This window comes from Lingula anatina, chromosome 1, assembly GCF_051362555.1.
Source record: "Lingula anatina isolate TDL-2025a chromosome 1, LinAna3.0, whole genome shotgun sequence".
Lineage (NCBI taxonomy): Eukaryota > Metazoa > Brachiopoda > Lingulata > Lingulida > Lingulidae > Lingula > Lingula anatina.
The window spans coordinates 66,858,181-66,871,846 of record NC_141767.1 but is presented as its reverse complement, the minus strand read 5'-3'; the positions used below and the strand labels follow the sequence as shown (position 1 = coordinate 66,871,846).

Sequence of the window (13,666 nt, the reverse complement as noted above, 5' to 3'; positions counted from 1 at the left end):
ATCTGAAATTATTTCAGTAGAAATCTGGATCGTAGGCTCATCTTGATAATAGCGACAAGATGGATAATTGAGTCACATCGATGTATACCCGCAGCCAGAACCGTAGGTAATGAAACGTGTTCCTCACTCCATTCATCTTCCTGGATATTTTCCTACAGGAAAGAGCTTAGTTAGCTCTTTTCTGTTCAATAATGAGCTTAGACATTGAAGGAATTTATTATATACTTAGCATAGATAATGATCTTATGACTGTGGTCCGAAATATTGATTCATGAATGATGACTGGCTTATTCTAGAGGACAACATGTGGCCAAATATGTAGTATTTGTCAAGTTGTGTAATATGGATACATAATTTTATGCCCCAACATCGTCACTCCGTCACAGTATAACTTCCCCTTGGTAAGAATGTAATCTAAAAATTAATTTAAAAACTTTATTATAAATACAACAGTTTTAATTAAAAAAAGTACGCCTTTGAATTTTGAATAATTTTTCAGCCTTACATGTTACTAGTAAGTATACTTATTGCAGATAAGGCTTCATAACACTCTGTGTTACAGGCTCTTGAGGCCGTGGAAATTTGTGTGTTCTTTGCACAATTAAGGTTCTTTTGTATTGATTCTTGCACCAGTTTCATAATATTTTAGTTTTTTATTCCTAGCTATATTGCAGTGCTACAGTATCATTTATAAATGACTTTTTAAAGTGACTGAACATGTCGCCTAAAGAGTTTGTAGCACAGGGCATTGTAAGATCTTACCTGCATATTATGTGAGGTTGAATACTAGGCAATTCCAAAAACTCAAGTGTTCTTTTTTTTTCAAATCATCTGTCAAGATCTGGGATGTAACAAGGTGACCCCCTATATTTATGTTTATCACTAATATTATAGTTCATGTATGTACCAGGGCACTGCAGTAAGAAGCAAATGCAAACTACTGAGACCAAATCTTTGAGAAAGTGTAAGGTAGCATAATAATCTACCTGTAATATGGAATTTTATGAACTTTTTGTTTTTATTCAAGGGAGGGCTCATGACCAGTGATGTTGCTGTTATGATAGAGGGTCCATGTGATCAGATTGGCAGGCCAGGGAACATCTCCAGGTGTGTCACATTATTGTACAGTTTATACCTGTGCAGTCTTTGGACTGCTGGACACTCTATCAAGATGGTAAGATCTTGTCTTAAACTCTGCAATAATAGGAGAGGTGCTAGAAACATTCCCTTCAAGAACAAATGCAGAAGGATAATTGCATACATAGCGGCAGCTGTGTTGGTGATATTGCTACTATTGAAGATATTAAATTCCATAGACTTGTGGATACTTCATTCAAGGCTATATGACCCAACACTGAATCCAACTTTAGTTCCTTTTGAAAAGTTGCCACCTACTGGGAAACACAAAATACCAAAAATTATTCATCAGACTTGGAAAGATCCCTATGTCCCCTCTCGGGTGACAGCTTGGGTGAAGTCTTGGAAGCAAGTGCACCCAGACTGGGAGTATTGGTTTTGGACTGATCACGGTGCCAGAGAGTTCATCAGAACAACATTTCCTCCATATCTCTCCATGTATGATAACTATATGCAGAACATTCGTCGAGCTGATTCCATGAGGTATTTCATTTTGTACCACTTTGGGGGACTTTATGCAGATACTGACATGCAAGCTGTGAGACCAGTAGATCCGCTGACTTACAAATATAACTGTTTTCTTGGACAAGAGCCACCTGAGCATTCCCTTCTGGACACCAATAATGAACATCTTGCAATCAATGCCATCATGGGCTGCAGACCTGGGCATCCATTCTTTAAGTTGGTGGTAGAAAGGCTGCCAGACTTTTCTCACATGTGGGACCTACTGGACAGCACTGGCCCACATTTTCTCACTAGCGTTTGGAAGGAATATTCTCGCAGAAATATATCAGATACAAATGGTGACGGAGTGTTTCTGGCCCCAGCTGAATACTTTATTCCAACCACTGACCCTTACAAACCATTTTACTTCAGGTCCAGATGTAAAAATGTTGAGAAACTGACAAGGAAACAAAAAGAGGCTTGTGTTAGCTTTTATATAAAAAAATTGAGAGAAAAACCTGCACCGTATTCGTTTTCTGTTCATCACTGGATCCACACTTACCTACCCACTGAGCAATTGATATGGTACCTACCTACAACTCATATCAGAGACTTGGTTCCTGATGTTAAGTTGAAATATGATCATGAATACCCTGAAGAGTGAAGTCACTGATTATTTGTTTTACAGTATTCGGGTAATAAATTCATTTCAATAAAATTTTGAAGATTCAATTTTTTTATAAAACATATGCAGTTGCAGGCCTACCCAACTACCAGACTCAGCACTGAATGATCCTGAATTCACCGGTAGATCGGACTACACTACCCATTTTTAAGGAGTGTACACGATGTGATACTGATGATCCTCAGCGGGGTTGGCAACTAGTGCATCTCATCTCAAAATTTGTTCCAGGGTATGATATTTGGAAATGTGTACTGATGCACACCTTGAAAAAGGGTAGTGTGGTCCAATCTACTGGTGAATTCAGGATCATTTGGTGCCGAGTTTGGTAGTTGGGTAGCCCTGAGTTGGTTGCAGTAATTGTTTCATCAGAGATTCTGTGATAGTTTTCTCTACACAGTAGAGTACATTAGAGGTCAATTTTGAAAGTGTTAGACTTTTCCAAAAGCAAAATAATAATAATAATAATATAAAAAATCATCCAAATCATTGGGGAAAACCAGAGACCTATGATCCTTATACTATGGCAGATGTTCAAGAAAAAAAAAAGACCCAGACATGGTGTTTTTGCATATGTACAGGATGCATGATCCTGAGTTACACCATGCCTGTATGTTGTCATCGACATCTGCCATGGAACAGGTTGGATACACCACTGGCCACCACACTGTGACAAACATGGGGAAAACTTTGGAGGTACTGAAGGTCTGGAGGACCTGCACTACAAGAAATCTGCATGTCCTTTTAATTTTGTCCATAGGTCGATATTTACATATGATTTACTTTTATGTATGGTATTTCCACATTTATGTTGCCAGTCCAGAGGAACTGCATCATCCAAAATCTTGCTGGTCTTCTGGCTTTTCAGAGGTTAATGTTGGGTCAGACTGTCAGTTTCCCCATGTCTGCTGTGTCATCCACTCATGCTTCACACTTGTGCATATCACTTAAAACTCACTATCACAAATGTATTCTCGTTTTAGTGTTAAGTTTAGCAGCCACTCAGTTTGTGGCGTGTGACTGTAATATTCCAAGTGGCATGCAACAGACCACAAATGAAATTGTTGTCTAGACAGAAAGAAATGACTTGAGACATGATACCACAAAAGCGTGCTCAATGGCTGTAAATTTTACCTTTAGTCTATACCAAATGCCCAAACAGTTGATGTTAAAGGATAATCTGACAACAAAGTGCTTAATTATATATATATAAATAAAATATATTACTTATGATAATTAATATTTTATGTAAACTATTTATGTCTCCAATTGGATAAAATCAGCAATATGACACTTTATTTCAGTTAATTTGCCTCTTTAAGGAAAAAATTCTCAATCCTGCCACATAGTGCTAGGAATTTTAATTTTAAAGGTATAGTAATAATAATTATCTGCTTTCAGTATTCCTAATGAACTAAGCTCAGGTCTTAATGTACAAAATTAAATCAGACATGGTGAAAAAGTGGAAGTGGAGACTTAAAGTTGTTTTTATTAGATAGTACAATTATTTTTCATGAATGCACCTTGGGTTATTGTTGTGCCATTGAATAATATAGATTTAATTTCAATGTTTCATTGTCTGTAGGTTAACCACTGTTGTTCAAGAAATTGAAGACTGGATGTGAAGATCGGATAGCCTATAAAAGGTATGTCTTCCATTTAAAAATAGATAACCTATTTTGTTAGTTAAGATCAGCGCCTAGATGGAACTTCAAGAAATGTTATACTTATTTATAGTAATTCAGATAAATGTTAAATTGAATAAACCAATAAGTGTGCATTTCTGATGCAGACGTGGTTATGCATTTGAAAACACTGAATGTAAGAATTAGCCTGATATTGAATTTTTCAGTCAGAATGATATTTCTGAAAGTGTATTTAATTTTAAATCGTTATCTAATAATTCAGTTAATGGCTATACTTTCGTAGTAAATGACATAATGCTCTGCCTTCAGAAAAATCAGGAAATACAAGATGGCAGACATCTCACAGTCCACAGATGACCAAATAACTTTGGTGGTTGACGGTCACTCTCTGCAGTGTGGCAGAGACGTACTCAGGAAGGCCAGTCCGTACTTTGAGGCAATGTTTAACAGTGACATGATGGAGAGCACAGCCAATTGTGTCAACCTTAAAGGAGCTTCATATGAATCCGTGGAGCTCTTGATAAAGTTTGCCAATAACCAAGACATATCCATAACCTGGGATAATGTTTATGCTCTTTTGGAAACTGCATGCATGTATCAGTTTTCAAACGTTTCCGACAAATGTAGCTCATTTCTATTGAAACACCTTGGAACTGCAAACTGCTTGCGAAGTATGTATCTGGCAGATATTTTATCACTGAAAAACCTGTACAATCAGGCCAAAAGGTGGGCAGTCTGGTTTTTTGAGGAGGTTACCCAGCAGGATGAGTTTATGCAAATAGATGTCCGAGCTTTGACTGACTACTTAAGTTGTGAATATCTACAGATGTCTAGTGAGGCTAATGTATTGTGGTGTGTCCTCAGATGGATTGAATATGACAAAGATGAAAGGCTTGGTCAACTCCCAGTTATATTAAAGCTGGTGAGATTTGAACTCATTGCATCAAATGAGATTCAAGAAGTTATAGAAATGTGTCCATTAGTAAAATCAAATGCAGAGATCCAGAATATGCTCAAGGAATATTTTAAGATGGCAGCAGTGGCAGATTTCAAAAAGGTCAGTGTAAGTTGACTGTATTTCCATCATGTTTAAAATGTTTGGCCAAAACAAAAGTATCTTAGAAATAAATTTAAACTTGTTTGACTTAGAAATAATGTGTGTAGAATGAACAGCTGCTTATAATTTTTTCTTCCTTTTTGCTTTAAAGAAGAAATCTGAATCAAACATGGGATTTAATTTTTGATCGACTTGTTATTTCACAGGATCCCAGAGGCATCCCCCTGAGATTGGGCATAGTTGGTGGGAACCATGCCCCTCTTGAAAATGGTGATGTTCAGCCCAACCTCAGTGTCCAGTATTTAGACCCTGACCAGGGACTGCTGCAGGAACTGTGTAGTCTGAAAAATGTTTTTTCAAATTCAAAACAGATCAATGGTAGCAAAGCATGTGTCATAGGTAAAATTTTGATATAAAAGTTAGATGTCTGTTTGATAAATTTACATTTTTCTCTGTCATGATTATTGTCATTTTATATATCATGTTCATTAATGTTCATTTGAGAAATACAATGTAGAACGTAAAAGTCTTTTTTATTTATTGTATTAAGAATTTGGTGCAACCTGTTGGAATTCAAAGATGATCTTGAAGTAAAGTTTATGTTAAAATGCAAAAAAAAAAAATTGTTATGCCTTCATTATTCAATTCTAGGTAAGGATTTATATGTTACTGGCGGAGAAGCAAAACTTGGGCACAACCAATGGTTCTATGATGTATGGAAGTTTGACAGCATATCAGAACAATGGGAAATTATTACACAGCTTCGTCAGCCTCGAAGGCACCACGGGCTCTGTGTCTGGGATGAAAGCTTTTATTTGGTTGGTGGGTTTGGAAGACACAGGCTAGTACTGGATAGTGTGGAAAAGTACAACACTAAGACAGGTATGCAGTGGTTGTGATTAACAATCAAATCAGATACTTTCATCTTATCAGTTTAACAAAGGGCTGCACAGTGAGGTGAAGGGGCCAATTCCCCCCCCCCCACCCCCCCAAAAAAAGTACAGGATTTTCTAGCTTCATCAGGATTGAAGTTCTCACTGCCCAGCTCTTTCTCTCTCAAAATGAAAATGCTTTTTAATAATGTTTTTCAATGTTCAGAAGTAATGGCATGTGTGAGTAATTCTACTCTTAAGAAAGGAATAAATAAATATTATTATTATTATTATTGTGATAATGAAGATGAAGAGTATTTTTCATCTCACAATTGACAGGTCAGTGGATCAAGTGTGCAGCATTGCTGACACCCCAGTACTCTGCTGCTGCTGCTGTATGCAATGATAAACTGTATGTCATCAAACATGATATACAATGTTACGAACCTACACTGGATTATTGGATACACTTAAAAATTCCACTGCCATTTGAAAATGGCCTCCATTGTGCAATGACTAGAGGGAATGTTATCTACCTTACTGGACAGTACATCTTGGACCTTCTAGAATTTGATACAGTGGCAAAGAAATTCAGCAAACGGGGAAAGTTTAGGAAAGCACTGGGTAGCGCTTGCATTGTCCAAGATACGATATTTGTTGTCGCTGGGGAGGAGTGCAATGTTATTGAAAGTTTTGATCTCATATCAGGAAAATTTGATGAAGTCTTGCATTTGGATTATTATTTAAATAACCATAACGCGGTTACCATTCCAGTATTTCCTAAATTTTCATAGATTTGCCAAAATAAAAAAAAATCTGGAAAGCCACTCAATATTTGTTAGAAAAATTCCATATATGTATCGAGGCCTTAGACATGTTGAAGCAATGTAGAGTTAATATAAATATTAATAAAAGCTGTTTTGAATTACCCCGTTGTAGATGTGCTATAATATCTGAACACCCCATATCTAATACTAGTGTGTTCCACAACCGATAGCATGAACACGTTACATGATGTCTGGATATGTTTCGCGGCATTGCTAAACGAGAACGTTTATAACTGCATTAGAATCCAGCTGTAGGCGCTTTACACCGTATGATTTATAAAAAAAATAATATTACTATGGTTGTGTTAGACATTAAAGTCCCTTTGAAGAAAATTTGTAGGACACGTGGCAGAAACAGTTTAAAATGTCTTGATGTCTTCAACAGCTTTCTAGCGTTTTTTTTTTTTTTTTTGTCCATTATCTCATTGACCCGCAAACTTCTTGATTCTGTTCAAAACAGTTAAACGTGCCTTTTGAGACATTAGTATAGGTTTTTAAATGAGAACTATGAAGATGTAAGACAAAAATATGATGAACTAAACCTTTCAAAATTTCAGAGATTTGAAGTTGATGCCAACTGCACATTCATATGACACACTCAAACAGATGTTGACCTTGTTTTCGTGGTGTACCCACTCAACGTTGTCAGAAAATAGAAAAGCACCCATGGCGACGTTTCTAAATATTTTCAAGTTTTATTTATTGCATTTGAGAGAGTGATTACTCGTGGGAAACATTAGTTACGATGCAGTACCAGAGCAATAGTTGGCATGATAAACACATCTGCTGAAGGTCTTGCCTATTTGACCTTTTTTCACTTTATCTAAATCGAAATCGCGGCAATGTGACCTGTTACGTTATTTTTAGAGGGTCACGGCCAATTTTGTTGACTTTTTATCAGGTGCTACCACTGACTCTAAAGTTTAAACAAATTAATCCATAGTATGATTAATTACAAAGATTTGTATTGCAAAACGAAAGCGCTCTTCCTTTCAACATGTTCATTTCGCTTGATATTTTGATAAGATTATGTAAAATGGAATGAATCGTTTGAACCAATTTTTGCTAAGAGGACCCAAATGTATGTTACTGATCAGGCCCGTAGCCAGCAATTTCAAAAGGGGGGTTCTTTTTCTGAAAAAGTGGACCTTTTCCCATAAAAACAATAATATACCTAGTTCAATTTTTACCCAGAGTGGACCTTTTCCCAGCAAAAGGGGCGGTTCTTTCGAACCCCCCGAACCCCCCCTGGCTACGGGCCTGCTGATGTTTAACTTATCTGACAATTCACAAAAGTCAATGGGTATTTGAGACTAGACAAGAGGCATCGACTTGCTTGCGTGAGAAAAGCTCGTGCTCTCTATCCATTCTTTTATTGCAATTTCTTTCGATTTCCGCTCTGAAATCCTGCACACATAGTCAGGCAGTTCTTGTGTTTGTTCCGTTTCACATTTCGCTCCGGGCGTTGCTCCACCGTCTTTCGTCAAGTCTTTTCCTAGGGTTTCTTCGACAGGATTTCCCCCATTCACCATTGAAACCAGTTTTCCAGCTGCCTCCTCCAACTGTGCTAGATTGTCTGGAGCAACTTTTACACCTTCGTCTTTATTAATTGGGTTTTCCGGCAAATCGCCGTCAGCGTCCCCAGGTAAATCCCCTTGTACGCTAGAGACTGTTATGTCGTCCACCCAACAGTGGAAATAGGGGCGCGGTTCTTCTTCTTCATCCTCCTCGTCCTCCTCTTCCTCCGTGTCCTGTGTGGACTGTTTGCTGAGTTTCGATGACGGCCTTGTTGATCTGAAATACAGGTTTTACATAATAATTCTGTTGTTCGTTTCTGGTGTTAATTACCACAAGGTTGCCGATCTTTTGATCTGTGAACCATTATCTGAACACCACGCGAGTCGATGAACCATAAACTAGTAGGTTCTGTGTTCGAATTTATATTTAATTAAGCATGTGATTCCGAGCGAGCACCAGCTTATAACCCCGTATTATGTATGATAATCCCAAGTAGAAAACCAATAAGATCAATAGCACTCGAGAGGATTAAATCTCTTCCCTTAACTGAAGTATCGTATCACGAATCTGTACAAAGCGACAGTTTCTAAGTTAATCAATAGCTAGCAACTGAGATTTTAACACTATTCCCACCAGATGATTATGTTAAAAAAAAAAGAGGTGGAAACTTACTTGGCTCTAGACCCTTTTACGGGAGATTTGGCCTGACTGCTTGGCCGATTGTTATCACTGGAAGACTTTTTGCCAGTTGGTGTTTTTTTGCCTTTCTTTTCTTTTTGTTCAGTGTCTTCTTTGGAAACGCTCTCTTGTTTTTTCAATTTTGGTTTGACCTGCTCAGTCGGGGTGTTTTTACTCTGATCTATTTTTGAAGTCTTTATAACTTTCTTTTCGTTTTCATTTTCATCGAGCGTCGGAGGAGGCTCATCAATGTCTTTTTCACTTTCCACGAGTTTTTCTAATTCCGGCATAAGCTCATCGGCGATTGTCGATGCCTCATTGTCCGATCCAGCATCGTCAAACGGGGGAAGTTCCGGGGGCGATTGAGAATCCGGCAACCCCAAATTAATCGGCACAAATTTCGTGTCCTTTAGATCAAAGTCTTCTCCCGGCTTGCCGACAAGGTTGTATTCCTTGTTATGTTTACTGATATATTGTTGTAAACTTGGCTGAGTTTTGGACCGCTGGTGGTTGTAAGTTGAATGAATTGATTCGGATTTCGGTCGTGTTCTAATTGCGTTCATGAGTTCAGGTTTTTTGTTATAAATAGGACTTCCAGTCTTTGTAGGTCCCGAGTGAGGTGATTTCTTACCAGAGATTCGTAAATCCACATTGGAGCCTTCTGTTGCTGCTTTTTCCACTGCATAGTTGAACATTTCTTTTCCGTACGACCTCAGAGTTTCACTCATTTCGTGAGCCTTTTTCACGGTCTGGTTGTCATCGTATCTTTCTCTTCGTTTTTCTGCCATCTGACCCTGTATATGACTGAGGCTTTGGCTCATGGGCAGCTCATCCAGCGGCCACCTAGGAATAACAGAGAAACATGCTCGAGAAGGAGCTGTACAAGGTCTACGAATGTTCTTCATGATCTGCCCGGTAAATATCTAGCTAATGATATATATCCCTGAATATTCCTATCTTTCGTAAAATGTTTGCGTATTCCCACAATAAGCCATGATATTTTGATTCCGTCTAGACCCGTCAGTGGTATCAGTGTCAAAGTTTATGCTAACTGAAATATTGGCAGAGAATGCGCAACCTATATTTCACACACGACCAACACAATAGAGCCTCTCTGCGTGATTGTGTTGTTGCTACGCCGCTGTTGTGCTTTCTTTAATGTTAATCGAATAAACGAACAAGGATGTGTCCTTTATAGGAAATAAAGCGTTCAATAGTCGATCAACATGTGGAGTTATTGGTAAACAATTCAATAAAAGGGAAAGTTATTTTGAGTGGCAGGTGAATGATTTTACCTTAGTTGATTGTTGGTAGATTATTGTTCATTACCAGAAGGACTTCATTTTAGGCTGACTTACCCAAAATATACTAAATCTCAGCCAGATTTGATAGTATCGAAAACGCGCTTAAAATTTGTTAAAACAGGGTATTTAATGCCACTATTTAGTCACCTATGCCCATAAGTAGTTGGAAAAGTCTAGTTAAAGGGGCACACAAAGCTTTCCAAGTGTTGCAGTTTCAGAATTTTGATACAAATTCAAACATCTGACACCCAAAATTGTCTAACTGCGACCATTTGTACCGACCGCTGTCTGCTTTCACGATCGTGACATGCCTCTTCAACAAGTGAAAATTGAATTTCCCAGTCTGATAGAAATGTACGTATTTTTGCAAAACAGATTTATATGTTATCCATATAGTCTTTATTGTTTGAATTAAAAAATTAATCTTTGACGAGTTTTATAGCTTTATTTTGCTCCCCAAAAGTTTTTAAAAAGCCCTTTTAAATAATCTGAGCTTGAGGAAAAGTCAACTGAGCCAGATGAAACTGATAAAATGGTTAAAGAGAGCGACCGACCTGAACGTGATGGTGTTGTTTTTATGCGCTAAAATCGCCCACACTGGATTTGACACGTACAACCCCTTAATTAAAATTAAAAAAAAGAATAAAAACAATTAATGACCGGTTTTCCCTGAAGTATTTCTGCTATGCTTTTTTAAAGATCATATATTTGAAAAATGAAATTCAACTACCGACCCTGTTAACAATGTTTTGCTGCTTAATGCGGGAGTTCGATACGTTAAGATTTATTTCCTAACCCTTAAAATAATATATGAATAAACATTGACCAGTTATGAGATAATGCTGTCACATTAAAAATACATTTTGCTAATTCATGCTGAGGATATAACAGCGACAGATCTCCCTCACCTAAACAGCGATCAATACCGCTCTATAGGCTGTTTCATTAGCAATAAGTACTACAATCCGATGCCAGGAATTTTTCTTGAAAGGCTTCCTCCTAAACAAAACACTAAAATAAATAAATATATTTATTATAACCAAAACAGGTACCGGATTGCATTTTACATCTTAGCCATCGACCTTGCACATTTTCATTACTTAGTTACGTAGTTACTGATCACTATCTCCCACGGAGCAGCAAATTTGACGATTAACGCTTGGCCACCCCATGTGAAGAAACGCGTGAAGCGGCGAGTAAAGCAACAAAAAAGGGAATTTGTGCCCCGAAAGTGTTTTTTTTTTTTTTATTACACTAACACTAAGATGAGTACATTTGTATTTTACATAAAAGAACTGCATTCACTGAATTGTCAATTCTGTCTGACTTTCATCAGCGTGGAATTTTCGTTAAAACGAATTGACTATTTTTTTTAAACGAGCAGCAACATGTAAAAAGATGCATTATAGCGGTCCCCATAAATGTATAAGATCATGTAATCCGCGGACTCGATCCAACTTACCTTGATGTGATTTTACTCGTAAAGGTCTTCTGTATAGGATCCGGTGTTAGGCCAACCCCTAATAGTTACCATAGCCTTAGTTCCAGTATCAGCAACGCCCTGCTCTCTGAATTGCCTTCCTTTCATAAGTATTCAAACATTTTGTTTGATCACGGATACGAGCTCGTTAATAAACGTTTGATTATCACTGATTAGTTAAACATACTTTGCCAGCATGGAAAGTTGGCCCAAGTCAGGCTGTCAACAGTCTTACCTCCTCAAACAGCGGTCAATTTGTGTTAGCAGCTTTGGAGGCTCTCTTTTTAACTGTTGTCCTTATGTCGATGAAAAAAATCGTATTATTACTGTAGTGTCGGTTGGTTGGTCAGCGTGTTATTATCCTTAGAGCGAAAACATTAGATACAATATACATTAAAATTACTTCAATGGATTTACCTTAACTGTGTTATTTCTAAGGGTAGGCAAGCTTTTTGTTTCCAAAAAATAAATGCCCCCCTCCGTACCAAATAAGACCTATTCCATCCGAACAACGCTTTGAAATTCATAACAACCCTCTTAACTTTGAATAGATCTGAATATTAAGGGCTTGCATTTCAATTATACTTGCACCTGCTTCAACCTTTATGTCAATAACCGCTCAAAAGATGGCCATAACCTTGCTTTTCTTCATAAAAACACATTAGTTTTTGTTTCAACTGTTTTCTTAGCCAGAAAGTGGTCTGCATGAGGTTCCGTAGAAACTCTTCCTAAGTTGTAGTTTCCATAGAACAGCAAATTTAAGATTTCACTTAGAATTACTGGTAATTTCCGACGTGGTGGTACCCCTGTTTTCTTCTTTTTTTTCTGCGTCTCTTATACAAAACTTCCATCATCATTTTTGTATGAAAGAGCAAACATTAGGGAAGAAAAAAACGAGACCTTTCACGCAATACTATCTCAAAGTAAATAACCACTGTAAAAACTTGGCATTAACATTTCCAATGGTGTGACAACCGCTTTCAATGACAGACTTAAAGATAATATTTGTTTCAATTTGTGTTACATTTACATTTTGGTATCAGATGAAAGGCTTTTGATTTAGCTCAACATTATCTTAACTACCGAGTATTCAATGTCATTTCGTTTTTACAATATTTGATACTTATTCGGTAATTACATTGAAAGTAAAAATCATGTTGTATTTGCGCGATGCTAAAGGGTAGAAATAACTTCACATTGAGACACCAGTGAAAATTTGGTTAACGAGCCCGCCCGACCCTAGTTTTGAGGAAAACGTGCGTACTATGTTTTGTCTAATGGAAAAATGCAATTTTACATTGGTCTGGTAAGAGGAAATAATTTAATTGACCCAACAAAAATCTTAATGCTGTTGTTTTTACGATAAAAAAATCTCCAACATTGGGGTTGACACCCCCTAAAATACTTTTAAAAAAGAGAAAAAAAGCTCATATGTTAAAAATTAAAACAAAAACTAATGTAAATTTCGTCTAGCAACCACGTTCACAGTAGGTTGCCGCTCCTTAATTTTGATTTTTCTAACTGAAATTAGTGTATTAAAAACTATAACTAGTCAAAACTTAATGCTGTTGCTTTTACGATAAATAATCGCCAACATAAGGGATTGACCCCCCCCTCCCCAATATTTAAAGAAAGAAAGAAAGTGCTCATATGCCCGTTAAACATCATATGTTAAAAAAATGAAAATAAAAACTGATGTAAATTTGGTCTAGCGACCCTGTTTACAGAAAGTTTACAGCAGTTTCTTAACCAACGTAAAGAATTTGGCTAGTGTGACTGCATTTAGTTTATTGAAAAATAAATGGCTAAGTTATCTGTCTAACAACAATTTGAACTGGCTTTTTGATTTCAATTTGCTCACTTATTCAAAGGAAAGAAATCAGCGCAACTCCCTCTTTGCGAGGTTAAGGATTCCCAAGGAAGCTTGTTGTATTTCCACAAAACGCTCTTGGGGAATCGTTTATCTGATTCCTTGGATTGACACTGCTTTGTTCCTTCTTCATTCGTTTTCCTCAGAAGCA

General features: G+C 37.2%; 3 protein-coding genes across 10 annotated transcripts; 2 read left to right on the top strand and 1 right to left on the bottom strand.

Annotated features, from left to right (window-relative positions):
* Window positions 1-380: 380 nt before the first annotated feature.
* On the top strand, window positions 381-2,299 carry LOC106169507 (uncharacterized). Its single transcript, XM_087018410.1, has 2 exons — window positions 381-401; window positions 1,028-2,299. Exon 2 carries the CDS (start codon window positions 1,037-1,039, stop codon window positions 2,243-2,245), a length of 1,209 nt encoding a protein of 402 aa, XP_086874536.1. The 5' UTR covers window positions 381-401; window positions 1,028-1,036; the 3' UTR covers window positions 2,246-2,299.
* LOC106169676 (kelch-like protein 24) lies at window positions 1,029-6,766 on the top strand. Of its 3 annotated transcripts, none has more exons than XM_087018220.1 (7): window positions 1,029-1,174; window positions 3,568-3,635; window positions 3,849-3,909; window positions 4,219-4,966; window positions 5,173-5,365; window positions 5,618-5,848; window positions 6,178-6,766. In XM_087018220.1, exons 4-7 carry the CDS (start codon window positions 4,238-4,240, stop codon window positions 6,630-6,632), a joined length of 1,608 nt encoding a protein of 535 aa, XP_086874346.1. In that variant the 5' UTR covers window positions 1,029-1,174; window positions 3,568-3,635; window positions 3,849-3,909; window positions 4,219-4,237; the 3' UTR covers window positions 6,633-6,766. The 3 variants fall into 3 exon arrangements, with proteins under 3 accessions (XP_086874346.1, XP_086874348.1, XP_086874352.1); XM_087018226.1 differs by lacking the exon at window positions 1,029-1,174 and adding an exon at window positions 2,470-2,959; XM_087018222.1 differs by lacking the exon at window positions 3,568-3,635.
* A 570-nt stretch (window positions 6,767-7,336) lies between these two features.
* Window positions 7,337-12,439, bottom strand: LOC106169555 (uncharacterized). 6 transcript variants are annotated; one of them, XM_087018273.1, is made up of 5 exons: window positions 11,628-12,439; window positions 11,074-11,176; window positions 10,720-10,784; window positions 8,856-9,704; window positions 7,337-8,459 (listed from the first exon to the last, which is right to left on the bottom strand). In XM_087018273.1, exons 4-5 carry the CDS (start codon window positions 9,680-9,682, stop codon window positions 7,979-7,981), a joined length of 1,308 nt encoding a protein of 435 aa, XP_086874399.1. In that variant the 5' UTR covers window positions 9,683-9,704; window positions 10,720-10,784; window positions 11,074-11,176; window positions 11,628-12,439; the 3' UTR covers window positions 7,337-7,978. The 6 variants fall into 6 exon arrangements, with proteins under 6 accessions (XP_086874399.1, XP_086874410.1, XP_086874407.1 ...); XM_087018284.1 differs by having other exon boundaries at window positions 11,074-11,164; XM_087018281.1 differs by lacking the exon at window positions 10,720-10,784.
* Window positions 12,440-13,666: the final 1,227 nt, after the last annotated feature.